This window comes from Homarus americanus, unplaced genomic scaffold, assembly GCF_018991925.1.
Source record: "Homarus americanus isolate GMGI-L3 unplaced genomic scaffold, GMGI_Hamer_2.0 scaffold32583, whole genome shotgun sequence".
In the NCBI taxonomy this organism is placed as follows: domain Eukaryota; kingdom Metazoa; phylum Arthropoda; class Malacostraca; order Decapoda; family Nephropidae; genus Homarus; species Homarus americanus.
This window is the reverse complement of record NW_024713129.1, coordinates 10,837,392-10,864,382: the sequence shown is the minus strand read 5'-3', so window position 1 is coordinate 10,864,382 and position 26,991 is coordinate 10,837,392. Positions and strand designations below refer to the sequence as shown.

General features: G+C 43.5%; 1 protein-coding gene across 1 annotated transcript in view; it reads right to left on the bottom strand.

The window, feature by feature from the left end:
- LOC121866992 overlaps positions 1 to 26,466 on the bottom strand; it is a 59,502-nt gene extending 33,036 nt beyond the window's left edge. Inside the window, 2 exon segments of the mRNA XM_042366750.1 lie at positions 18,545 to 18,621; positions 26,360 to 26,466. Of these exon segments, the coding sequence (XP_042222684.1) occupies positions 18,545 to 18,589 (45 nt within the window). The 5' untranslated portion in view covers positions 18,590 to 18,621; positions 26,360 to 26,466.
- Positions 26,467 to 26,991: the final 525 nt, after the last annotated feature.

The window sequence follows — 26,991 nt, the reverse complement described above, 5'->3', positions numbered from 1 at the left end:
GAAGCATTTGATCTCACGGTGTTTCGTTCAGTTTCATAGTGTTTCATTTTACGTCGTTCTTAGAGGAGTTCGTTTGGTTTCGTGGAATTTTTCTTGTTTTCGTCGTTCTCACAGGTTTTCGTTCGGTTTCACTGGGTTTCGTTCGAGGGGGCGTTGGTGAGGGGAGTTAGTGTGTTGGCAGAATATTGGATGGTCTGGTAGCGGGTTAGTGAAGTAGCGGGTCGTGTAACGGGGCTGTGTGGCCGTGGGGGCTAGAGGAGGAGAGCAGGAGGAACTAAGGGGGAGAGGAAGAAGATAGAAGGAGCTAAGGGAGAGGTGGAGAAGGGAGATCTAGGAAGGAAGAGAAGGAGGCTATCAGGGAGGAGGGTTTGAAGGAGCTAAGGAAGAGGATGATGTTAAGAAGAGGTAGAGAGGAGGAAGCTAAGAGGGGGTGAGGAGAGGAGGAGAAAGCTTGGAGGAGCTAGAGGGTAGGGTAGGGAGCTAGGAGGTAGGGTGGAGGGCTAGGAGGAGGTGGGTGGAGGGCTAGGAGGTAGGGTGGAGGGCTAGGGAGTAGGGTGAGGAGCTAGGAGGTAGGGTGGTGGAGACTAGGAGGTGAGGGTGGAGGGCTAGGAGGTAGGAGTGGGTTAGGAGGTGGGGAGGGCTAGAATGTGGGGTGGGGCTAGGAGGTAGGGTGTGGTGGCTAGGGAGGTAGGGTGGGGCTGGGAGGTGAGGGAGGAGGATAGGAGATAGGGTAGGGAAGGGCTAGACACTCCTCATGTAGGCTAAATCAACCCCTTTCAGGTTTATTCTAAGTATTTTCCTTTTTTCTGAGACGACTGTATTGTGTGTAGGGGTAAATTTGATATCCAGAGTAAGTCCATTTTCTCTGCCTCTGATACTTTATAATAACGTTTTATATTACGTTATAAAATAGATAAAAACAAAATTATGTAAACTATTCATAAGAAGATAAAAGATAACAGAGATAATTATATTTTTATTTTCTTATCGACAGTGATTTCCGATTCCGTTTAATGTGCCGTTTACAATAATAAATATATAAATGTATACGATTATGGAAACCAATTAAGAGTCTTCCTTATTGAGGTGAGAGGTTCAATCCACAACACAGGTGAGGTTAGTATACGGTGAGGCCTTTACCTGAGGTCACCTGTGATGACAAGATGTTCTTCAGCAACACTCAGCAACAGTGTGGAAGGTTAAGTGGGAGAGTAAGGTTCTGGTAAGGTTACGTCAGGTTACGTGTTGGGGATCGTAAGATTTTTATCAAATTCTAAGACAGGTTATGTTCGGTCGTAAGATTTTTATGGGTGGCTCAGTCAAGTTCATTAAGTTGGTAAGTTTTTGTTCGAGGTAAGTACGAAAGATTTAATATGAGGTTAGATGAAGTTAGGTTACGTTATATCAACTAAATTTGATAAAGAAAGATAAGGATAAGTTAATTTTGTTTCGGTCATAATTTATAGGCTTGGTTTGGGGCCTACCAGAACTATATCCAAACGAGAGCCGGGGCCTGACTACTACCGGGGCCCAACTGCAGCCCTCGTCAAGCTACAGTAGTGGGTCAGGTTAACAGGGGTGAGTGTGAGCGAGGGGCCGCCAATCACCGTCTCTGAGCTGCAGCAGTCAATCCGCGGCGGTGAATCAAGACTTTTCAATATACAGCTTTTCTCGATGTTTACTGCACTGGCCACACACTCTTGAGGTGATGACCGATTTTTTTTTTTTTGGTCACTGGAATTTATTTTTGTGTGTTGGTAATATACAATATGAGTACTAATCAGTCTATCATTCTATTTATGTCTATGTATGTCTGCCGGTTGGTCAGTCTTATCTTTTTGTTTGTCTATTTATCGAATTGTAATTAATATGAATGATGTATGAAAGTTTTTGTTAAAATTGCCCTGGTGTGTGTGTGTGTGTGTGTGTGTGTGTGTGTGTGTGTGTGTGTGTGTGTGTGTGTGTGTGTGTGTGTGTGTGTGTGTGTGTGTGTGTGTGTGTGTGTGTTTGTGTGTCATGGCATTCATAACTACAATGCCGTGTCTCCAAATATAAGTGGGATCTTCCCAATAATCTAGCAACACCACACACACACACACACACACGTGGCAAACACCGTGCCACATTATCCTTCAAGTGACGTCAGCAACACACACACACACACACACACACACCAGAGCGCCACCTTCAACACTACTTCGCCCACCACGTGTCTACTGAAGCATAATTTAAGTACATTGTCTACTTATAAATCTCTTAAGTATTACGTTTATTTATAAAGCACTTGAGTGGAGTTTATCTTTACAGAGCTTTTAAGTATAGAGTCTACTTATGCAGGTGTTAAGTGATTGTCTACTTATTTAGCTCTTCAAAGTAAGGAAGTAAGAAGGAGGAGTCGAGGAACGGGAAGGAAGTTACAGAAAAAGAGAAGGAAACAAGAAGGAGAGAAGGAAGTGGGAAGGAGGCTGAGAGGAGCGAAGGAAGTGGGAAGGAAGTGTTAAAGAGACAGAGAAGAGGAAATGAAGTTAGAAAGGAGGAAGGAAGCGAGAACGAGAGAAGGAAGTAGGAAAGAAAGCATCAGGCAGTAGGAAGGAAGGATGAAACCCACACATTATCTGGCAACTGACTGGTGCTGATGGACGTATGATGTAGTAATTTAATCTCCCCCTTCCTCTCCTTGTGCATCCCCTTCCCTTCTGTTACCTCACCCCCTTAGAATCACTCGGGGGGGGGGGATCATCACCCCTTCATGCCAAGGTTGACAACAGTTGGGCCAGTGGTATGGGTCCGGACAGACAAACAGACACGACCCCTGAGGTAGTAGGCAGCTACCGAACAGGGAGGTACTACCGCCTGGGAGGATATTGGCAGCATAATGTGTAGTCTAATGGTAGACCCTGCTGCCATATGACATCACGAAAATTGTGATCAAGTCCCAGGTTGCTGATCTGACTTTTCTGCCTCACTTACACACAATTGTAGGGTCTCTCAATTGTTTCTATTACATGACAAAACAACATACATATAGCGTTCCTCACTGTTGATTTTTTTCATTCTTGCATTTCTTTGTATTTATTATTATCACAGTGTTGTTATTATTATTACCATTAATATTTTATTTTACTTTTACTATAAATTTATTTACTATGAATTATTATTATTATTACATTTTCGTCCCCAGGCCCCTATGTGGGTCAGTGACCTGTGCCTGGGGCTAATCCCTGAAAAAAAATATATATATATAATAGATATGAAAATTCCATAGTAGGTGATATAAGAAGGGTTTAAAAGTTAGGTTTGTTTATTGAAGAATTTGTTTGGTCTGTTGTTTGGTTTAGTTTGGTTTGGTTAGGTTAGGTTAGGTTAGGTTAGGTTAGGTTAGGTTAGGTTAGATTAGATTATTCTCCTCTCTGATTTCTATATGTGGCTTTAATACGTTACTAAAAACTGTTTATAGAAAAATCTTCAAACTTTTCCACCACTGAAACGAGTACTTAGCCCCTTTGAGTACAATCACTTAACCCTCTGAGAAAAGTCTTCGTACTCAAGGAGTTAAGTCATCGTACTCAAGGTGTTGTAATCGGAATTAACTTGCACTCAGAATTAGTCACTAAGGGTTAAAAGAACAACCTAATTCAAGACTTACGAAAGGGTTAAATAACCTACTCAAAAGTTAAAATTACATAGTCAAACTAAATCATCGTACTCAAGGGCTTAACTCGTCGTATTTAAGGAGTTAAATCGTATTCAAGGGATAAACCTCAAAAGAAGCACCTCGAGGACTACTGCCAATATTTCCTACTCGTGGAGGAGGAGCATAATGAGAGCATGAAGTGGTCACGGGTGGAGCGTGGAAGTGGCTGCCAGAACTCTGATAAATACATTCCTTCAGACCAGTGGACCGCAGTGGACCAGTTCATATAAGACGTTCTGTATTACCCGCTGTTGTTTTGGACCAATGGACCAAATTGGACCCTTGGCCTTCTGTTAATTATCCAATGGACCAGTGGACCATAGTGGAAAAGTCTATATAGGAAGATATATTACTGAGTAATTATGTGGACCAAAGTGGACCGTAATGGACCAATCGTAACTGTGGATGAATAATGGTTCTCTCTTCTTACTCACTACCGTCACCCATCACGCTCATCGCCATCGTCATCCACCACCACCACCCCACCATGGTCACCCACCACGCCCACCACCATCGTCACCCACCACGCCCACTTCCACCACCACCATCGTCACCCACCACGCCCACTACCACCACCACCATGGTCACCCACCACGCCCACCACCATCGTCACCCATCACGCCCACTTCCACCATCGTCACCCACCACGCCCACTACCACCACCACCATCATCATCACCAACCACGCCCACCATCGTCACCCACCACGCCCACTACCACCACCATCGTCACCCACCACGCCCACTACCACCACACCTTGTCACCCACCACGCCCACTACCACCACCTTTGTCACCCACCACGCCCACTACACCACCATCGTCACCCACCACGCCCACTACCACCACCATCGTCACCCACCACGCCCACTACCACCACCTTGTCACCCACCACGCCCACTACCACCACCTTTGTCACCCACCACGCCCACCACCACCATCGTCACCCACCACGCCCACTACCACCACCATCGTCACCCACCACGCCCACTAACACCACCATCGTCACCCACCACGCCCACTACCACCACCTTGTCACCCACCACGCCCGCTACAACTAACTGGGGAAGAAGGAGAAGAGGAAAGGGAGGAGGAAGGAAGGGAAGAAGAGAGAAAGGGAAGAATTGAAGGAGGAGGGCTGGTGAGAGAGAGAGAGGAAGAAGGAAGGGGTAAGAAAAAGGAAAGGAAGAGGAGAAGAAGAGGAAGGAAGGAGGAAGGAAGAAAGATGTCAGGTGTTGTCAAAGTAGCTAAAAACCATTACTCTTTAGGGCCATTAGTACCGTAGATTCTTATGATCGGGAATTAGCCCAATAGACCTGGGGCCTATTAAAACCAGAATCCAATAACAACTAGAACTTATTAGAGTAGTAGGTGTGTGTGTGTGTGTGTGTGTGTGTGTGTGTGTGTGTGTGTGTGTGTGTGTGTGTGTGTGTGCCTCTCGCCCTGACCACACCCAAGATGTTGTCCACATTACCCGGCGCTCCACAGTTAATAGTCCACTTGAGGGGCCGGCCACTCACACCGCCTCCACCTTATATCATTTATGAACTGTGGGAAAGTGGGTGAGGCAGTACAGTGAGGGCGACACACACACACACACACACACACCCTCGCCATCGCCACCTCCTACCACCTGCAGCCCCCACCCAACTCACCTCAGTCCACCACTACAAAAAAAATTCAGCCCATAAGAGCCCGCACCGATAGATATAAGAACAGCACCATGCCTTCTATTGTTAAATTAATAAACAACCCTGATTTATGTACTGTACAACCCTGTAAATGCATTCAACCCATATTATATCATTATGTCTAAATCAAATGTAAGTCTGTATATTTTCAGCCTCCGGCTGTAACTCTATTAATAAACCGTTTATTATTATTATTATTATTATTATTATTATTATTATTATTATTATTATTATTATTACACACACACACACACACGGGAATATAATAAGTGATGAACAGGAAGGAAAATTACACCTTATCTGTCCATCTTATTTTTGTCCTACTTATTTTGTTTTTACTTTATAAAGGTTAGGTTAGGTTAGGGTCGTGGTATTGTTGTGAGCTAAGCATCTCTCCCTCCCTTACGTGTCAAGTATATTCAGTATAACAACTATATTCCCGACTGTAATTAAAAACAACAAGAAAAAAACAAAACAAAGCTAGTTTATAGTGTATACCCTGAAGAGAAGTGTATGAGTATGTTCGCTTGTATACACAGAACACTACTGCAGAAATACACAAGAGCGTCAGTATCCTCGTGCTCCTCTCACGTCAAAAAATACCATCAATCTTACTTAACTAATATACAAACTCTTGCTTCGGTAGATGCAGGTAAAGTTGATTAGTGTCACCAGCCCGGGGAGGGGGAGAAGGAGGGGAGAGGAGGAGGTTAGGAGAGGTAGAGGGTTAGGAGAGGGAGGAGGGTTAGGGAGAGGGAGGGGTTAGGAGGGAGAGGTAGGGAGGGTTAGGAGAGGAGGGTTAGAGAGGTAGTTAGGGAGGGGGGGAGGACGTAAGGGAGATGCAAATGACCACAATAGATGCACGACCAATCACTTTACACGCTGGAGCAAAAACTTGACCATTCTGTGTTCAGTCTCCTCGCGGCTCAAACACCGACACCTGGTTTTTGTTGTTACACTACTGACGGAGACGCTGCTGGGGGATATTGGTATCATGTCTTCCTTCCTTCCTTCCTTCCTCCTTCCTTCCTTCCTTCCTTCCTTCCTTCCTCCTCTATTCCTACCCTTCCTCCACCGATTCCTCCCACACTTTCCTTCCTTTCCCTCCCTCCTCCATTCCTACTGCCTTCCTCCCTCTCTCCCTTCTTCATTCCTTCCTTTCCTACCTTCCTCCACCGATCTCTCCCTTAATTACCTCCCCACATGAACTCCGCCGTAACCAGGTTACGGCCAGTCTGTTTATCCCCCCACACCACCACCACCACCATACCGTGACGGAACTAACTACGGCTCGTAACCACTTTCACACTTGCCTCTCCCTCCCTCCCCAAACACCCTACCTCCCCCTCCCTCTCTCTCTCCCTCTCTCTCCTCGTTAACATAATCCCAATAACTTAGTCAGAGGTTCTCAGTAGTCAGCTGGAAGGAATATTTTAATCTTCTTCTTCTTTCTTCATCTCCTTCTTCTTTAATTCGTCTTCTGCATCTATCTTCTTTATTTTCTTCTTTCTTTTCTTACGTTTGTTTTGGGGTCGTATTTGGTCGTGTTGAGGTCATATTAGGGATGTTATGGGGTCAGATTGGGGTCACCCTGGACCTTTATTTCCCTAACCCATAATAATTTACATCCAGTCTTTTAATTACGAAACTGATCACAGTATTACAGGCCATGATAGTGAATACCCTCACCTCGTTTTGTTATGGTCTCGTTGTAATGACACCTGCAGGACGATCCTCAGAGAAGGTGATTCATTTGTGTGTTTCATGACGGTGGTGGAAGGGGGTGGGATTGTGGGAGGGAGTGGAAGGGTGTTGTGGGGAGTGGTGGAAGGGGGAGGTGGGTAAGGGGATTGTGGGGGAGGAAGGGTGGGGTTGTGGAGAGGGTGGAAGGGTGGGGTGGAGGGAGTGAAGGTGGGAGGTAGGTGGGGAGTGGTATGGTGGGGTTGTGGAGGAGTGGTGAAGGGTGGGTTGGGAGGGAGTGGTAGGGGGTTGGGGAGAGGGTGGAAGGGGGTGGAGGTGATAGGTTGGGGGTGAAGCTGGAGGTTGTGGGGTAGGTGTAAGGGAGGGAGTGAGAGGTGGTGCAGAGGTAGTGGTGTGGGGGGCGTGGCACGGGAGGAGTAGGTGGCCCACATGTTCAGCTGGCCACACACACACACACACACACACACACACACACGTAGTAGCTTCACCAGTCCAGTAGGTCAAGTGCACCGCGCGCCGTGCATGTGCCTGGCCAAGCGTCTCTTTCACTGCCCTCTTGATGTGTGTGTGTGTGTGTGTGTGTAGTTCGATTACGCGTTTAGTGACCGTCTTGGTGTGTGTGTGTGTGTGTGGTGACCATCAGTTTTTCTTCGTGCACTCTGCCTGGTGACCGTCAAGGCGTGTGCTTGTGTGTGACGTTTGACTGATGAGTGCGTGTGCCTGGTGTAATGTCGGTGTGTGTTTGTGCTTGTTGTTTTAGAGGTGGTGTTTGGTGACCACCTTGGTGCGTGTGGTGTGTGGTTCTCAGTGTGTGTGTGTTGGGGTGGTTGTCCTCTCACTGAAGGCCAATGGTGTGGACGTGTGAGTGAACCGCCTGTTGCTTACCTCCTTCCGTGGCCTCTCTCTCTCTCAAGATGTTTCCGGAATCTGAACTTTTTATATATAATTTCTTCCCATAAGATCACTTTGAGAACCTACCATTGAGTCGTAGCTATGAATCGATTATATACCTTCTCACATCATCAATTATTGAGGAAAAATGATCACACGAATTATTGAGAATCCTTTATGTGCCGAAACTTTAACAAACCCGTTAGACTCTTTCTCACATCTTCATTTAGGGGAAAGATTTATTGCACACACCTTTGAGAATCTTGGCCAAGGTGATTGAGTCCGTGATTAGAGCGTACAGAGATAAATCACCCTAAATCACCCTAATAACTGACCCTGAGAAAGCTGATCGTGACATCTATTGGGGTGAGGGTGATGGTGTGTAACGAGGTAGCCACGTGCCCTCACCTCTCATCATTGATCACTAACGCTAATAAGTTGTGCTCCTTAGGTTTGTGTTGACACCTATATCAGCACCAGGACGTCACCAGCAGGAAGCACTATTGACCGAATTATCACCAGTACTAATGTTATTCCTAGCACCAACACTACTCCTAGCACCACTACCCTAGCACCAACACTACTACTAGCACCAGCACTACCTCTAGCACCAACACTACTCCTAGCACCAACACTACTCCTAGCACCAACACTACCCTAGCACCAACACTACTCCTAGCACCAACCCCACAAACCACAGCACCATCACCAGTCACCACACTACCGCGCCCGTCAGTAACAACAGTCATCACCACCACCTCCTTCCCCAACCGGCGTGTCACCAGGGAACCTCACCACCACGGGATCACTCCACGGCCTGATGACTCTACTCCTCGTCCCTGGCTGGTACTAAATAGCTTCTTCCACCACCACCACCACTGCTGCTAGCCCTTACAAATACACACCTTTTTTTCTCTCTCCTATATTTATTTATTTACTTTAGGCAAGTGTAATCATGTCATTAGCCACAGAGACACAGTAACAGGTTCGTGATGTGCTGTGATGTGTGTTGATTGTTGTATACCATGTTGAAGATGTGACCTCAGTATGTGGAATATTATGTAACGTTTGGTTTTCTTTTTGGGGGTTTGTTAATGTACTCATGTTGTGTGTGTTACCTCGACTTGGTGGAATGTTTGGGGGTAAAATTTGTGTTACTGTGAGTGTCGTGGGTTTTAGTGGGGTATTAGTGTTAGTGGTGTCATGGGTCTTAGTGTTAGTGTGGGTGTCATGGGTCTTAGTGTTAGCGTGGGTGTCGGGTTAGTGGTCACGTGGGTCTTAGTGTTAGTGTGAGTGTCATGGGTCTTAGTGTTAGTGTGGGTGTGGGTCAGTGTTAGGGGGGTCTGTGTTAGTGTCATGGGTCTTAGTGTTAGCGTGGGTGTCATGGGTCTTAGTGTTAGTGTGGAAGTCATGGGTCTTAGTGTGTGGGTGTCATGGGTCTTAGTGTTAGTGTGAAGTCGGGTTTCAGTGTTACTATAAATATCATGGGTCCTTTTATTTGCGTGGGTGTCGTGGGTCCCATTATTAGCGGAGGTGTCGTGGGTCCCATTGTTAGCGTGGGTGTCAGGGTTCAGACCACTAGTGACCCCATAGGTCTACAGGGGTAAAGAAAGAGAGAGACAGTGTGTGGGTGTAATTGACAACAGTAGCCTGACCCACTTTCCCTGGTATCTCCTGTTTTGTCCTATGCTTCTTGGCTGGGAACTATAGGCCTATCTCCCTCCTCCACCAATAGGCCTATGTGTAGGTTAGGTACAAAAATAACCACCACGCGGCTTTAGTGATGGCCAAGAGGGAATAGTTATCTCCGTATTTGTAATGTAAGATCTCTGTACAGTACTATAAAGAGATCACCTGAAGATTAGACACCCCCTGTTTATTTCACCTGATTAACGATTCTAATGTTTTACTAAATTAGCCTACCATAACCTAACCCACATGCCCTACCCTAACCTACCTTAACCTAATCTAACCTCACCTAAACTATCTCAGGTATCATTAGGGTGGTTAATCTTCAGGTGAGGTGGTGGAGGGGGAGGGTATTCTTTAACTGAGAGGGCCATATAAACGTTAAATCTACATGAGAAAAAAAATATATATGAACAGACACATCGCAATTTCTTCCTGTAACGTGGTGGTGGTGGGGAGGGAGGAGCCGGCCAGTGTGAAAGTTAACCCCGAAGCAACCACATCTTGTACACATTCTCTTTAAGTTAAATACGGAATTGATGTTAACCCCAATAACTTGATCTTAATATTGATAAAACAGTAATCGATGCCCTTGTGGTTCAGTGTTAGTTATTATTGGCTATTTTTTTTTATTATTTATTAACATTAAGTGATATTTTCCTCTTAAGAAGCAACTGCTCTTATTTTTCTTAATACACTGAACCTAAGTCCCCGTAATCATAGTCTGAATGAAAGAGAACCAAGATGTAATCGGCCTTCCCGGGTAAACCGCTAACCTTCCCGCCAATCAACGCATTTCCTGTCATTTTAACTCCCAGAGGCGACGTCCTGGATTATTCGAATAGGAGGTAGTACCGTCACTCTGTTTGGGAAGATTTTATTTTGGTTTTCACTTGAAGTATTTAGTACAGAATGACAAATACAATCAGATGCGAAAAGTAAACACTGTACATTATTGGAACATTGATTCTTCTTAAAAGTTTACCTCGGGGAGTAATCAATTATTTTTTTTCTCACACTTATTACCTAAAATTAATCACACTTAAGTATTGTAAAAAACAAAAAAAAAACACGTTAAATAAAGTACATTTGTTCCATTTTGTATTAATTTGATTAGAATTTTGTGGTTTCGTGTTACTGAAAAGTTTGTAAAGTTTCATATTCACTTCTTCACCAACGTATTCAAATCACTGTCTTCCTCTGAGTCAAAAATCCTATTCACAGTATTTCACATAGCGTGTTGTTACCGCCCTGACACTAGTTTGGAAATATAGGTCAAATCTCCCTCAGAAATCCGTTATCTTATACATATTACAGTAGGCCTTTCTGCTCTCACGTATATACAGCATTCTCACTACTTTTCACTCATTCCACTTTGTATAGTTACCGACAGTCCATAAAAATAAGAACACGAATGTAATAATTGGAAAACCTCGCCACGAAGATTGAGTTTACATGGGGCGAAGTGGTGTTGCCATATGCTCGTCCCTCCTCCCACACAAACGTTGAAACACTGCAGAGAAAACTAAATAAAACCTACAACGAGAAGTATATAACCTTTAGTTTCTTGTGTCAACGAACGTGAACTGTTATACGAACGTGTTTTAACGGGCGGCAACAGTGAAGATTAACAAAAGATTAATACTAGGCAGGAATGTTTACAAGCTCACTGAATCTTGCGTTTTACCATTTTTTGACCTATCTCTATACTACCCATGTAAATATTGAATACCTTGTGAATTTATGTCAGTGACCCAATTAACCACCAGAGTGCACGAGGACTCCACTGACTGACAACGACTGCTGAGTTACCTCTCTTCTCTCGTCTCTCATCCTATCATTTTCTGATCTTATCTCCCATCATCATCCCGTGTACTAGTGACCTTAAACTCTTCATGTCAGAAAGTTTGCCTAGAGTGTATTTGTGAGAGGCTTCCTATTTTTTTTATTAAGGAGATCACCTGAAGATTCGCCACCCCCAGTTTATTTCACTTTAGGATTAACCAACCTAACCTAACCTATCCCGATCTAACCTAACCTAACCTATCCCGATCTAACTTAACCTAACCTAACCTATCCCGATCTAACCTAACCTAACCTAACTAGTTTTTAAGGTCAATCATTCAAATAACTTTCAAATATTGCATCATACACATATTTTACCTGAACTAGACAACGTTCACTTAACACGAACAAGGAGACGAAATTGATTGAGAGTATAATATTTTAGAAAAGCTTATTTATTCTTTACTTTGTATTTTATTTATATTTTTCTAAGTTATTTTTGTGTTTAAAATAATATTCCTGGATCTTTATTTACGAGGAATAAACATTGGGTTAACTCTTCTGGACTCGGGCTGTACCATGGCCAACATCAACAATGACTGACGGACATATATGCCTTATATAATTATGGTACGCTAAGCATTATACTCCGATTATAGTAAAGATTCGGGCTATTACGGTTGTGAAAGTTTATATATGTATTTTAACTTTGAGCTATAATGTGACGTCTATTCAACTGTTCGAGAGAAAAAAAAGATTGTATTGTGTAGTTTGTGTGGCGGTATTTTCTATCCGTTATATAGCTTACTGTTTATATACGAAGTAAGGCAGAGTACTAGGCTTTATATCAACGAGTGTTAGTAACAGAACCAGTAGTGATATTTTCCAACTACGTCTCGTGTATATGCGATTCATTTTTGGTCACCGAATTATTGAGTGATTAATGGTCCCTAAAAAGCATTCACAATAAGATGGCAAAGTTAATCCCGGGTTAAAGGAATCACGATTATAGAGAGAAAATTAAGAAAACTTACATTGAGAGACGTAGAGTGAGGAAGATGGGTATCCTAGTATGTCCAATAGACTTATCTCTAGTTTCCTTCATATGATAATAGAAGTTATTATTATTATTATTATTATTATTATTATTATTATTATTAAGAATTCCCTAAAAAGCATTATATATTTATTACACAATACAGATCATGTATAATTAATGGAAAAATACTTGATTAAATGAGTTAAGAAAACTTACATTGAGAGACGTAGAGTGAGGAAGATGGGTATCCTAGTATGTCCAATAGACTTATCTCTAGTTTCCTTCATATGATAATAGAAGTTATTATTATTATTATTATTATTATTATTATTATTATAAAGAATTCGCTTGGAATAACAAATGTTTCAGCAGGGTAAAAATACAGAAGACAAAAAGAAATTAAAAAAAATATATATATTACAAAGAAAAATAACACGAAAAATACATATATATTATAACGATAATAAGAGAAAGAAGCCGCAGCAAAACATGAACAAATATGCTAGAATTAATGGAAAAATACTTGTGGAGAAATGGTAAACCGAGACGCGAGTGTGACCCGGAAGTTAGACAATCGTGACTTACGTACATCCGGGTTACGCCGCTGTCATTACGAATTAAATTGGCACCAAAATTATCTCCAGTGTTGAATAGGATCATATCATTCTCTCTCCTTCAACACAAGTTAATTTTAGTGTTTTTTTTTCGTGTTAACTAAATGTTGTTTTATTATTTTCGTTAATTATTTTATTAAAGGCAATAGCTTCTGTTTTTTACTTGTTTATTATTATTATTATTATTATTATTATTATTAGTAGTAGTAGTAGTAGTAGTAGTAGTAGTAGTAGTAGTAGTAGCTTTTCATATAATATCGGGTACCATTGACAAGTGGGTGGTGGTGGTGATTGTGGTGGTGGTGGTTGTGGTTATGGGGGCAGGGGGTGGAGGGAGGGTGGGGGAAAGCGTCTGAAATCGGATCGCCGGAAATAGCAAGGACGAAAGTAGTGGTAGTTCCGGTAGTGAGAATGTCTGCAACCACTAACTACCATTACCTACTACCACCATTACTACTATTACCCACTGCCTCTACCACCATTACTCACTGCCACTACCACCATTACCCTCTGCCACTACCACCATCACCCTCTACCACTATCACCCTCTACCACTACCACTACTACCACCACACCTACATAACCCAGCCAGCCAACCAGTCAGCCACACCCCACTCCATGACTCGACACAATACGCACGTTCTTCCGTTGTGAATTATTTACTAAACTTTCACACAAAATAAAGACTTTTTTACGTCATGTTTACACCGGTCTCATCCTCCTTGTAAATTTATGACGTCAAATGCGATCTATTTTACCGTGAGAATTTTAGTTTCATTTTATTTACACGATTTAAAATTTGTAAATGTTTAATGTTATTTTTTCTTCATTTGTACTGTACTGTATAGTCCTGTAAATGTATTGAACTCTATTAATAAACCGTTTATTATTATTATTATTATTATTATTATTTTACACACACACACACACACACACACACACACACACACACACACACACACACACACACACACACACACACACTTTGGCCTACCCCGAAACAAACTATGATACCCGGAAATAAACTATGATACCCGGAAATAAACTATGGTACCCGGAAATAAGCTACGGTGCCCGGAAATAAACTATGGTACCCGGAAATAAACTATAATAAATTAAACTATAAAAATCATTACATTAAATTAACAGATCGACTAAAAGAAAAGAAAAAAAATATACAAGTATAAAAAAATAATTATCGTAGTTAAGTAAACATAGACCTAAGCTGTTAACTCTCCGTGATGTGTGTACAGCAGAGGATGACGAGCCATTGCAATAAACCGCAAAATACTTCACTGGTCGACCGCAGGGGAAGAGAAAACCCCTCGACCGCAGCGCCGCCTCTTGGGAGTTTCCGGTCGATCGAGGGTGGGCTGTGAGTATAGTTGTTATGATGGGTAATTATGATGTCTAATGGGCAGTTATATCTAATGACAATGGTCGAGTACACTTAATGGTTGACTGGTACGACGGTTGGGTGATGATAGGTGAGGGAGGGAGGAGAGGTTGGGGGTTGGGATGGGGTTATGAATAAGTAAGTCCTGGTAGGTTGAGGAAGAAGAAGAGTAAAGGAGGAGGGAGTAGGTAGGTAAGGGAGAGTAAACATAGGAGGTGAAAGAAGGGGAGTAGGGCTGGGAGCAAGGTGGGGGGAGGGAGGGCTATGTAGGCCTAGGTGGGTAAGGGTTGTGTAGGCCTAATTTAGCATCTATATAAGGTAAAGGGCTATTAGTAGATGGGGGAGGAGGTGGGGGTGGTGTGTGTGTGGTGATGGGAGGTGTAATTGGTGGGGGTGTTGTGCTGTGGGGGATGTGGTAAGGTGAGTGGGAGGTGTGAGGTGGGTGGTGGTCCAGTAGCTTCTAAATGACCTTAACATTATAGGAAGTCACGATTTAAATACGAGTTCATTTACAGGTACAGACGTAAATACAGACAGGTACAGGAAGGCAGAAATCTCGTAATGATGATGAAATACAAACACGTTCTCTTACCAAACGAGATGTTCTGTTACCTATTGACTTTATTTACGTTTTTTTTTATCACTGAAGGAAACAAAATCACGTCGTGGGTTCTATACAGTGACGTGATTGATCTCTCACATGTGCAGCCTTGTACAGTCTGGCGCTCACTGGCTGTTGATACCCTCCCTGTACTTGTCACCTCAGCTCATGTACAGTACAGTGAGTGAAGGGTGAAATTGTTTACCTGTGCCATTTACGGAGTCGTTTTTTTTATTGTTTTTTTTTTGTCTTATGTTTCATCTGCTAAGGTTATTAAGCATCGTTTAATTGGTTTTTAGTTTTAAGTGTTTTATCTGCCAGGGTTTAGACACATTCCTCTCGCTCAGGTGTACATACATTCATCCCCGGGGATCGTTTCCGTCTGGTTACGAGATGACTTGTCGCGAGAATTCCAACCGTGACTTGCAGCATCCACACCCACCCCCCCCTCCCCCACCTTCCCACGCCACCCACCCACCCACCCACTCACTCACTCACTCACGACACAACACAGTAACCCACATATGCGGGCGGGCGGGCGGAGGTATCCAGGTGCAGTCCTACTATCAGCACCTCCCATGGCTCACGTTCATTTAATGATGCTGCTGGAGTTAGGGTGTCAAGGGCGGGGAGCTGTGTGTGTGTGTGTGCGCGCGCGCGTGTGTGTGTGTGTGTGTGTACCTCTACCATAGTTTCAGAATCATTGAATCTCTGTACCTAAGTCTTCGTCTGTACCATCACTACTGTTTCGGAATTAATAGACCCACATACCTGTATTTCTACCTGTAAGTTCACCTGTATTCTTACATGTACCAGAAATGGCTCATCATAACACTTGAATATAATCATCGTATTGAAGACATCTTAAGTGGTTTGTCGTGTTGCCTTTAAGGTTATTCTCACACCTGGGGAGGACAGCTGAGGCGTCTTCACTACTTGTTAGTGGAGTCGAGACCAGGTGTGGCGAGTCTGTCTTCCTCATTTGGGGGTGTGTGGGTGTATGCGTGCAGGTTGTGTGTGTGCGTGAGTGGGGGGGGCAGAGTACATGTGTGTGTGTGTGTGTGTGGGCGGAATATTTATAGTCTCTGCCTCAACACCCACCATCAAGACCTACTCTCTCTCTCTCCACCCACTATTACCAGAGTCTGTCGTCTGTTGTCTCCCCCCCATATTAAGACACCCACCAGCCTCCACCCATTGTGTCAACCCATCATCCACCCCTCTACCCATCACCCACCCCTCTACCCATCACCCACCCCTTCACCCACCCCTTCACCCTACACTCCTCACCTACTGTACTTACCCCCACAAGGCGTTTCACCATTTTCTTGCTTATTATCTTGAATCATCCTATTATCCGATTATTATCTCATTTATTCCTAATTATCTTAAACGACGCACTAAATGACGCTTTACAGACCACCGCACTAACAACCGCACACGCAACATAAGACTTACAACGAGGTGTGTGGGTGGTAATAACTTCATAACCACAGCTCTTCATTTGTTATCACTTTAGATCAATAATTCTAACTCAAAAAAAATACAATTGGTGCTCTAAAGATTGTATTATTCTGATCCTAGATTAATAACACTGATTGGTAACTGATAATTTTTGGTTCTAAACTGATAACTGTAGAATCCAAAGCTAAGTTACTCTCTCTTGTGAAAGCTAGACAGATCAATAGCTGGTCTCCCACCCCTCACATCCTTCCCTCTTGTACCCTGTTCAGTCTGGCGACACACCCTTCCTCTACACTCTACTTCCTCCTCCTTAGACAAATAACTCTTACTGCTTCTCCTTACATCACATCACACCACACTGTTAGCTGTAGTTCTCACGCCCAGGGACCTTCTCACAGCTTTCTCTCAGCAAACACTCTCATCTCACACTCGACTGACCCTATTCTCTCAAGAGTTCTCACACCACGAGTTAGTGTCATCTCCCTGTGTGTTGTGTTTTGGCCTTCTCAATCATTCCTACTCTGGTTTTGTTGTCATTAGTTTTTCCACAGCCTTTCCCCAGCGTGTCTCTCGTGGCGTTTGGTTTCAAGTTTTGTGAGTTTGTTTAAGTATTACATGTGTGGGTTTAGGTATACAGGTGTGTAGTACAGGTGTGATAATTATCCAGGGGTGACAGTATTGTACAGGTGATGCTCTTAATTGAATATGTTAAGAACTGTCCCTAAACGCATCTATTAAACAGACCGTAATTCCCATGATATTACAGTATCGTTAAATTGGTGTCTGAAAATCTAATTAATGTGTTTTGTATAATAATTATGCTTTCTCTGCCTGCAAAGTTTATTCATATGTTCATTAATTTGACCGTATTTGCATCTCTTATTCACATTATCACCACCTTCTTTACTCATACACATATACTCTTTAAACTACTTTTCGTGTCCCTTCAGTTACAATCGACAGACGTATTGATAAACACGCGCCATAGACCAGGTGTGTGTGTGTGTGTGTTAGTCTACGGGAGTGAATGGAGGGGAGGGAACCCGTCATCGGCACGGAGGACCCACAGCGCGGGAAAGTTTGTTTACATCTGACGTCACAGTAGGTTAGATCCACAAAACGCCATTTACTGCACAGTCATTGACGAGTTGTTTGCTTGGTAATGACCTAGTTACGAGTTTAATGTACCGACTTGTCTACGTAATTGGATTAGTAATAATGACCTTCAATTACGAGCAAAGGATAATGATAAACGTTAATACAGTGTGAAGATATTCAGTGTTAAAAAAACCTGACGATTATTGGCAGGGGAAAAAATATTAAATCGTCAATAGCTGTACTTGAAAACAATAATAGTAATCATGTAAATCATAAATAGCTGTATTTAGATATAATACTAGTAATGATGATAGCAAGAAAAGTATATTAATACATATTACTTGTGATAGTACTTTAACCAGAAGAAGGAAGAGAAGTTGTTTGGTCGGTACACACACCACACGAGGGTTCATAGCCTGATATTCCTAACCTTGAGGAATTTTATAGAACCAACCAAAAGTATTTCTCAAAAGTATATTATAAATTATAACCAAATATTCCCCCCCCCCCAACACCTGACAATACCTGACCTCACCTACCTGTGGGTTATACCTGTCTAACCCACATTAAAAACAAAAATAAGAAATACTCGACACAGCATTGGTTGACCTAAGGAACTAACTCACTGATCAGGAACGTAAAAGATGAATTATATTATATCGGTATTGGTATTAAAATCATTTATAATAGGAGACGAACATCAGGATTTGCCATCACAATGTAAACTAAATAATCAAATAAAAAATAAATAAACCACAGTATTAATTATCATAGATCAAAATAGCCCCAAGTATAGTCCTCTCACTGGTACTAAAGTCGCCACTATTAAACTTGTGAATGAGAATAGATAATGAACTATGATGAAAATATATTGGTGTACTGACCAGGGCGAGCAGTAGGGAGAGCCAACACACTCTTATCAATAACATGGTCCTTTGGGGGGCGTCCTCCCTGCCTCGATCTGTTGGGTGTAAGGAAAGAAATAATATGAGTACACAGATAATATTGATAACGTGGATAAGATGCATGGATGATAAAGGAGGATACATGGATAATAGGAAGATGGGGTTAATATATGTAAGTGTGTGTGTGTGTGTGTGTGTGTGTGTGTGTGTGTGGTATATGCAGAAAGGCGGGTAACCACAAGCCTCAACAGTGGTTATGAATACCGTTGTTACCTTCTGTTTGGGCTTACTGTGTCGTCTCACTTTACCGTTTTGCCAACTTATAACCTTTTACCGTTTGTTGACATTTCCGTTTATGTTTACAATATTGTTTTTCTCCCGTGTTTTATAGTACTGTCTGTTGTTGTCAATCTGTTGTTCTTTATATTACCGTTTTTTCTGTTGTTGTTGTTCCTCGCATCGTCCACTACTACTGTTTATTATCATCTGTTTGTAAGTTTATAATCCCTTTTCACTGTTACTCTCTGTTTTACCGTTTTGCTGTTTTCTTTGTTATTCGACTCCTGTAGTGTGTGTGTGTGTGTGTGTGTGTGTGTGTGTGTGTGTGTGTCCAGAAACCCTATATCATGGTCCCTTTGAGCTCTGACCCTAACCTAACCTAACCTAACTCGTTCCCATGTTAAATGTCACATATACACATATTGCAGGTGTGCAGGTAAATGTACTGTAATCTACCTGTAATTGCTGTATTTTCATGTATTATAGAGCATATTTGTGTTTTTTCATCAGTACCTGACCTAAGGTAACACATTACTATGAGAAATAAACAAGACTAATGTTTATGAAAGAGAGATGTGGCCTACTAACGGTAGGTCCTGAGTCTTCACCACACACACGCCAACCACACACACACACACACACACACACACACACGCCAACCCCACTACACACACACACACACACACACACACACACACACACACACACACACACACACACACACACACACACACACACACACACACACACAACCACACACACACACACACACACACACACACACACACACACAGAAACAAGAAATCCCGGCGCCTGTCGACAACGGAACAAGAAACAGGAGACAGACCTTGAACTTGGCCGCCCCTCCCAGCACCACCACCTGGCTCAGTCTCCCTCTCTCGGTCAATGCCACGGACACCTCCCTCCCTCCCTCCTCCACCGCGCTGTCCACTTTATTAAGGGATATGTATGCGTCTGTGTGTATATGATTGCGTGTGTGTTCAAGTGTGTGTATAAGTATGTATGAGTGCGTGTGTTTGTATATGTGTGTGTGTGAGCGTTTGTGTGCGTATGTGTGTATTTGTGTGTGAGTGAGCGTATATCCGCTTGTAGGTGCGCTCGTGTGTGTGTGTGTGTGTGTGTGCGTGAGAGAATCCAGTCACCAGTGTCAAGACAACTCACTGCCTGTAGCGCCTCTGTGTACGTACCTCCACACTGTGTACATGTTGTGTGTGTACTGACCTAAATGACGATAATAACAGCAGTGATACGAGTAATAACAATAATGACAATGATAATAGTAATGATAATAATAATGATAATAGTAATAACAGTTGTAATAATGACGATAATAACACCAATAATGATAAAAATACTAGTGATGTAGACGAAAAAGAGGAATAATAATAATAATAATGATAATAATAATAATAATAATAATAATAATAATAATAACAATAATAATAATCTACTCGGTATTCAAAAAACTATGTCCTTATTGGCCAGCTTTACGTAACACTGCACTACCAATAATAAACAAACAATAATTGAGAAATAGGATAAAGGAAGATGGAATAAAGATAAATAAAATAACTCGAAATGTTTTGAGGTTTAATTTAAAGAAGGAAATTTTGACCTTATAGCCTAAATGCCTGTTTTTATATTGTGTTTCACTGACCTACACACTATCACGCTTTTTCCCCTTCCTCCTCTTCTTCCTGGAGCCCTTCCTGTCTTCTCTTTTCCCACCTTTATTGCCTTTCTCTCTTTTTCTATCTTCTTCCACCTCCCCCTTTTTTTTATCTCCTCCAACTCTTTCGTCTTTCCCTTACTCCTCCTCCTCCTCCTCTTCTTCCTCCTCTTCTTCTTCCAACTCTTCCGTCTTCTTCCTCCAATTTTTCTGTCTCCCTCTTCCTGTTCCCCCTCCTCCTCCTCCTTCCTACCTCCTCCTCCCCACCACCTCCTCCACCTCCCCCCACCTCCACCTCCCCCCACAGTACCAGCTGACCACTATCAGGTTCTCACAAGACTGGACTGACTCCCCGGATCCTGCCTGGCTGACCCACTTATGAGCTGGGTAGGTAGCTAGGTGGGTAGATGGGTGGGTAAATGGGTTGGTAGGTGGGTAAGTGGGTACAAGGATAGGGAAGAGGTGTAGATAGAAGCTTAGGTAAGTAGGTGAGTGGAATAGGTAATAGGTTAGGAATGGATTGGTAGGTGGGTCAGAGAATGGGTAAGGGGTGGGGATAAGTGGGTCAGAGGATGGGTAAACGGGGGTGGGCTAGATGGGTAAAGGGGTGGGCTAGGTGGGTTAGGTGGGTCAGAGAATGGGTAAGAGGTGGGGATAAGTGGGTCAGAGGATGGGTAAACGGGGGTGGGCTAGATGGGTAAAGGGGTGGGCTAGGTGGGTTAGGTAGAGAATGGGTAGGGGTGGGTAAGTGGGTCAGAGGATGGGTAAACGGGGGTGGGCTAGATGGGTAAAGGGGTGGGCTAGGTGGGTTAGGTAGGTTCACTATTACTTCACACTGTTATCCTCATTCAACTTTTTATCGTCACTAATGCACGTAATAACAGCAGCTCCTCGCCTTGTTAATGCTGCTTACTAACCACTATTCTGACACCATTCCCATCACTACCACTACTCTGACACCATTCCCATCACTACCACTACTCTGACACCATTCCCTATCACTACCACTACCCTGACAACATTCCCATCACTACCACTACCCTGACAACATTCCCATCACTACCACTACCCTGACACCATTTCCACCACTACCACTACCCTGACACCATTCCCATCTCTTATACCATTCATACCACTACCATACGCCACTACTACTACCATTCCCATCACGAGAACATACCACATACCCCTACATGCCACAACCACCATCCCTACCACCACTACCACCACTATTTGCCACCACTATCTGCCACCAGTGCTGTGTGTTGGTACCATCATTATCTGGCAGCACTGTTGAATACCATTACCACCACTATCATCACCATCACTACACTTCATTATCATCACCATTAACTTCACTATCATCACTATACGTCACCATCACCACCACTACACGTCGACATCTCCAACACTGTACGTCACCATCACCATCTCCATCACCATAATATATCACCAATCTCCACTCACTATCACTATGCTTTGTCACCATCAGTGTCGTCAGTGTCACTAGCATCACCATTATTAATCATAAACACTATTTGTAGACATCATCATCATCATCATCATCATCATCATCATCACCACGCACCATCACACAGTATACACTTATCACCATTATCACCACGTATTGCACATTCATCACCATCAGCATCACCATATATTACACACTCATCACCATCACTGCTACATATCATAATCATCATCACACATCATCACTACCCCACACCACATAGACACTATACGTTTGTCATCATCACCACACATCGTCACCATCAACATGTAACGTAACTACACTTGTCACCTTCACCCCACACAACAGGATATACACCTTTCACCATTACTACACTACATCACCACCATACATTGTACACTTATCATCATCACCACCACATATTACGCACTTTATCACCATCACTACACACCAAGTTCACTTAAATTTACACTTATCACTTTCACAACTTATCACTGTGTCCATATTTATATAATTTCCTTCAGCCAATTATTTTTATTTCATTTATATTCACTAAACAAACAAATAATATCAAATTAACAAGATATCCTTATTTTCAAACGCAAAAAATATGTTATCGTTGTACAGAGAAGGATATCCAACTGGTATGTTATCGTTGTACAGAGAAGGATATCCAACTGGTAGAGGGCAGAGAGAGGTGTTGTGGATAGGATAACTCAAGCTGTCCGTCACTTTCCATCTGTCAGAGCAATGTTATTGTTTTGATGTGCTGGCGTTCACTGATGATGAAAGCCGTAGTAAAGTTTGATTTTTTTTTTTTTTTGAGGCGGATACAAATTTGTGAATGTTTATTATTATTATTATTATTATTATTATTATTATTATTATTATTATTGAATTTAATTATGTTTTGTTGTTTTGTGATGCATATTAAAAAAAAAAAATTTTAGTTTATGAATGCGACTGTTGGTGCAGCCATGGATCAAGGACATGTTAACTGTCTTGTTATCCTGGCGTTCACTGGAGCTGAGAACTATCGTAAATATTGTTTATTTTAAGACAGTTATAATAGGAGATATGTAATAGGTATTGAATGCAATAATTCTTGGTGTCGTGAATCATTTTTGTGGTCATCGTGGTGTTGAGACGTTCACTGGTGCTAGAACTGGAGTGTACGCGGATTGTTTTGACCAGTCGTAGATGAAATAGTCTTGCTGCTAATTTTCGATATGTACTGACAATTGAGGAAGATCTGGTTGACGACTTCCATCACTCTATCGTGTAGGTTGGTGACACGGCCAGGTGGTGATGATCTTATATGAACGGCTGGTGAACGTGGGGGAGCCCTAGTGACCCTGGCACCACACAAGAAACTTTTAACCATTCCCGTCATAATTTTAGTAGCGGAACGTAATGGCTGTGGGGGACCAACATTCACTTGCTAAGCCGGGCTGCCGCTGGCTGGGTCACCGAGGTGTCGACGAGCGATTTTTACCTGGCGTGTTTAAGCTACCGCCAGTGATCAACACCTGGAGACTTACTGGCCTCTACTACCTCCTCCTCCTTCGTGTACATCCATCTAGAGGTTATTTCCCGTCTAAATATCCCCGGGAGAGACAGGAGAGGGACTAACAGGAGGCCAGAGGACGGGGGTGAGCGGTGCCGGGTTAGCGCGATCTCACCGCCAGGTTGGTGCAGGGTCATGGCGGGACCTTCACTGAATTTAGGCTACACACTTCCTCCAGCTCTCTGCACCATCTTTCTCTTTTTATGACGGGAGCGGGCCGTGGTGGGGAGATGAGGCGGCGGGGGAGGGGAGGAGGGAGAGGCGTTGTGATGATAGAGGAGAAGGAGGGAAGGAAGTGCCTGTACGGAGGAAGAAGAAGGAGGAGGAGGTGGAAATATTAGAGGCATCAGAGAGGAGATATGAGGAAGGATAACGTCATGAGGGTAGCAGAAGAAGAGGAGGTAGAGGAGAAGGAAGAAGTGGCGAGAATAAGAAGGAAAGGGAGAGAGAAAGGCTATGAAAAAGAATAAAGTCGTGAAGGAGGGGGAGAAGGAGGAATGAGAAAGAGGACATGTGAGGTGTCATCATTTTGTTGTTGATGTTTAGTGAGGACGAGCAGGAGTGAGGTCACGGCGGCGTGTGGTGGGGGCCGACTACCTCCCTCCCTCCCTCCATGCTCAGACACCGGCCGGGGAGCAGCTGAGGTGAGGAACAGGAAGTGTGAGTGAAAATACTTGGTGAAAAGCTTTGATGAGGAAGACGCCGACAATTGCTTATGAGGAGGAACTCGTGTTAGTGAGATGGTTAACTCCTCTTGGCGGTAGTTATGAGGGGCGCTGAACTCTTGGTCATGAGGGGCTCTGAAGTCTTAGTTATGAGGGGCGCTGAACTCTTAGTTATGAGGGACGCTGAACTCTTAGTTATGAGGGACGCTGAACTCTTAGTTATGAGGGGCGCTGAACTCTTAGTTACGAGGGGCGCTGAACTCTTAGTTACGAGGGGCGCTGAACTCTTAGTTATGAGGGACGCTGAACTCTTAGTTATGAGGGGCGCTGAACTCTTAGTTACGAGGGGCGCTGAACTCTTAGTTATGAGGGGCGCTGAACTCTTAGTTACGAGGGGCGCTGAACTCTTAGTTATGACATAAGGGGTAACTATAACAGGCTAAATATGAGGAACATTCACTATAGATCTTGTATGAGAAATACTGACCCCAAGTATGAGAAATAATGAAGAACCTTAATGAGAAGACATCACCAAAGTCACTCTTAAATGTGTCTCTTACTCACGATCACGTTGTACACTTGAGACATGATTCACTCGACCTTTGACCTCGACTGTTGCACGTGTCGATCTACACACTCACCGTAACTGTGTCGACTTGTGGGGCTATGCTGAGATGTCGATAGTGTTGTTGTTGTTATTGTTGTTCACTTTGCCTATATTTTTCAGGTAAATAAACTTTCAGTGTCAATGTATGTCTGTTAATGGTAAGGTTGGGTTAGGTTAGGTTAGGTTAGGTTAGGTTAGGTTAGGTTAGGTTAGGTTAGGTTAGGTTAGGTTAGGTGAGACCACAAGTATACAGAGACAGTGTATTACCTCAACCATTATATTATATGATAAATACACATATACTACCATGGTCTGTGTTCTGTTCGGTATACACTCAGTACAAGTGTATTTCAGAGGTGTTTTGTGAGTGTGTGAGTTGGTCTGTGAGTGTGTGTGAATTGACTTGTGAGTGTGCAGGAAATAGTACACTCAGCTTACCTACTGACCTAGTACTCACCACTCCCCTCCTCCTCCCCACGCCTCACCACTCATCCAGCCCACCTGCCCACCTGTCCAGCCAACCTGCCCACTAGTCACCATCTTCACTTCTCCTCTGGTCACTATCCTCACATTCACTTCACTTGTCACTATCCTCACCTTCCCTTCACTTGTCACTATCCTCACCTCTCCTCTCCTCTGGTCACTATCCTCACATCAGAGGTCACTATCCTCACTTCTCCTCAACTAGTCACTATCCTCAATTAACTATCTGGGTAACTATCTCTTGACTATTCTTAACTTTGTTGACTATTCTTGACTATCCAGAACATTTTAGGTTAATTCTTATCATTGAATATCCTTACATAACTGACGACTATCCATTCTCCTGAAGACTATCCACTTGTTTTGTAATCCTATCTATCCCCGTGTGACTATTCTTGAGAATATTATCCTGACGAGCATTTAACCGGAGGATATTTATGGGGGGTTGTGATTCTTCCTTGTAAATATTCTCAAGCGATTACCCACCCGACGAAGGAGCTATTCCCCTGAAGGAGTAATGCCTATATGACTCCAATATTCTCTCCCAGGTTACGTCTTGGTTAATATTTCCGCCAGACTATTATCCTAGCGGTGACTATTCCTTCCTACTCCACCCTCTTATTGAGACTATCCTCTGGGAGATAGACTATTCCTCCTCTCGGATAGTCCTTCCTTCCATGCCCGACTGATAGGTGAGGGTGTCCCAGACTCCTTGCCCCCGGAAGCGTGACAACCACCACCACCACCACATCACCACAACACAACACAACACAGCGTGGCTTCCTCCTTCCCCGGCCGTTGAAATCACTGCCGCATGATACTGTTTCTTTTCCCTTAGCATGTTGATGTTATTTTAGGGGGGCTAATTTTTCTCTTTCTTTTTTTTCTGTTCACTGTTTGTAGAAAAAGGTAAACATATCGATCTGTTAATATAGAATTAATCCTCTTTTTTGGGGATGAGCTCGAGGCGTTGAGGAAGATGGTCGTTGAGTATGGAGGAACACTCAGTCCTCACACACACCAGCTACCTACCAGTGTTCCAGAGACGGGCTACTGTACGTCCACACGGCACTGCTGTTCAATACTTAATAATCCGCTGCTGGCTCCACGAGACCTACATTATACGTTACCCCACATTCCAGGCCCGCAAGCAACCAACCTCTTGTGTGACGTAGAGCTGGCACCGCCTCCGACACGCGCCGACGTCATCAACTTTCAGCGCCACGATTGGCTGAGGCGAGCTCAGCGGCACTCGGTCGCGTGACGTCACTTTTAGCCCCCGCCCCTTCACCTACATTCCCATCTCGTCCATACATTTTGGCGCCGCCTGCTGCTATAGGAAGCTCCGCCCACTTCCCCGACGTCCAGAATTCCTGTGCGTGTGTGAGAGAGTCCGGTGGAGGACTTCCTAGCTGTGGCAGCGTTCTCGGGGGTCGGCTGGCTCGCTGGGCCTAGTTTTTGTGGCCACTATGATAATCCAGGGGTAATTATTGCCCTGCCACAGATCTGGCCGCACTCGGGGGTCTTCTACCCCCTCCTCGCACCTCCTCGCCTGGATCACCTGTCACCGCACCTGCTGCCCACCTGCGGTACTGCTGCTGCACGTGTACGAGCCCACACGCCTCACACCATCCCGCATGCGGCCACACCTGCCTTCGGGCACT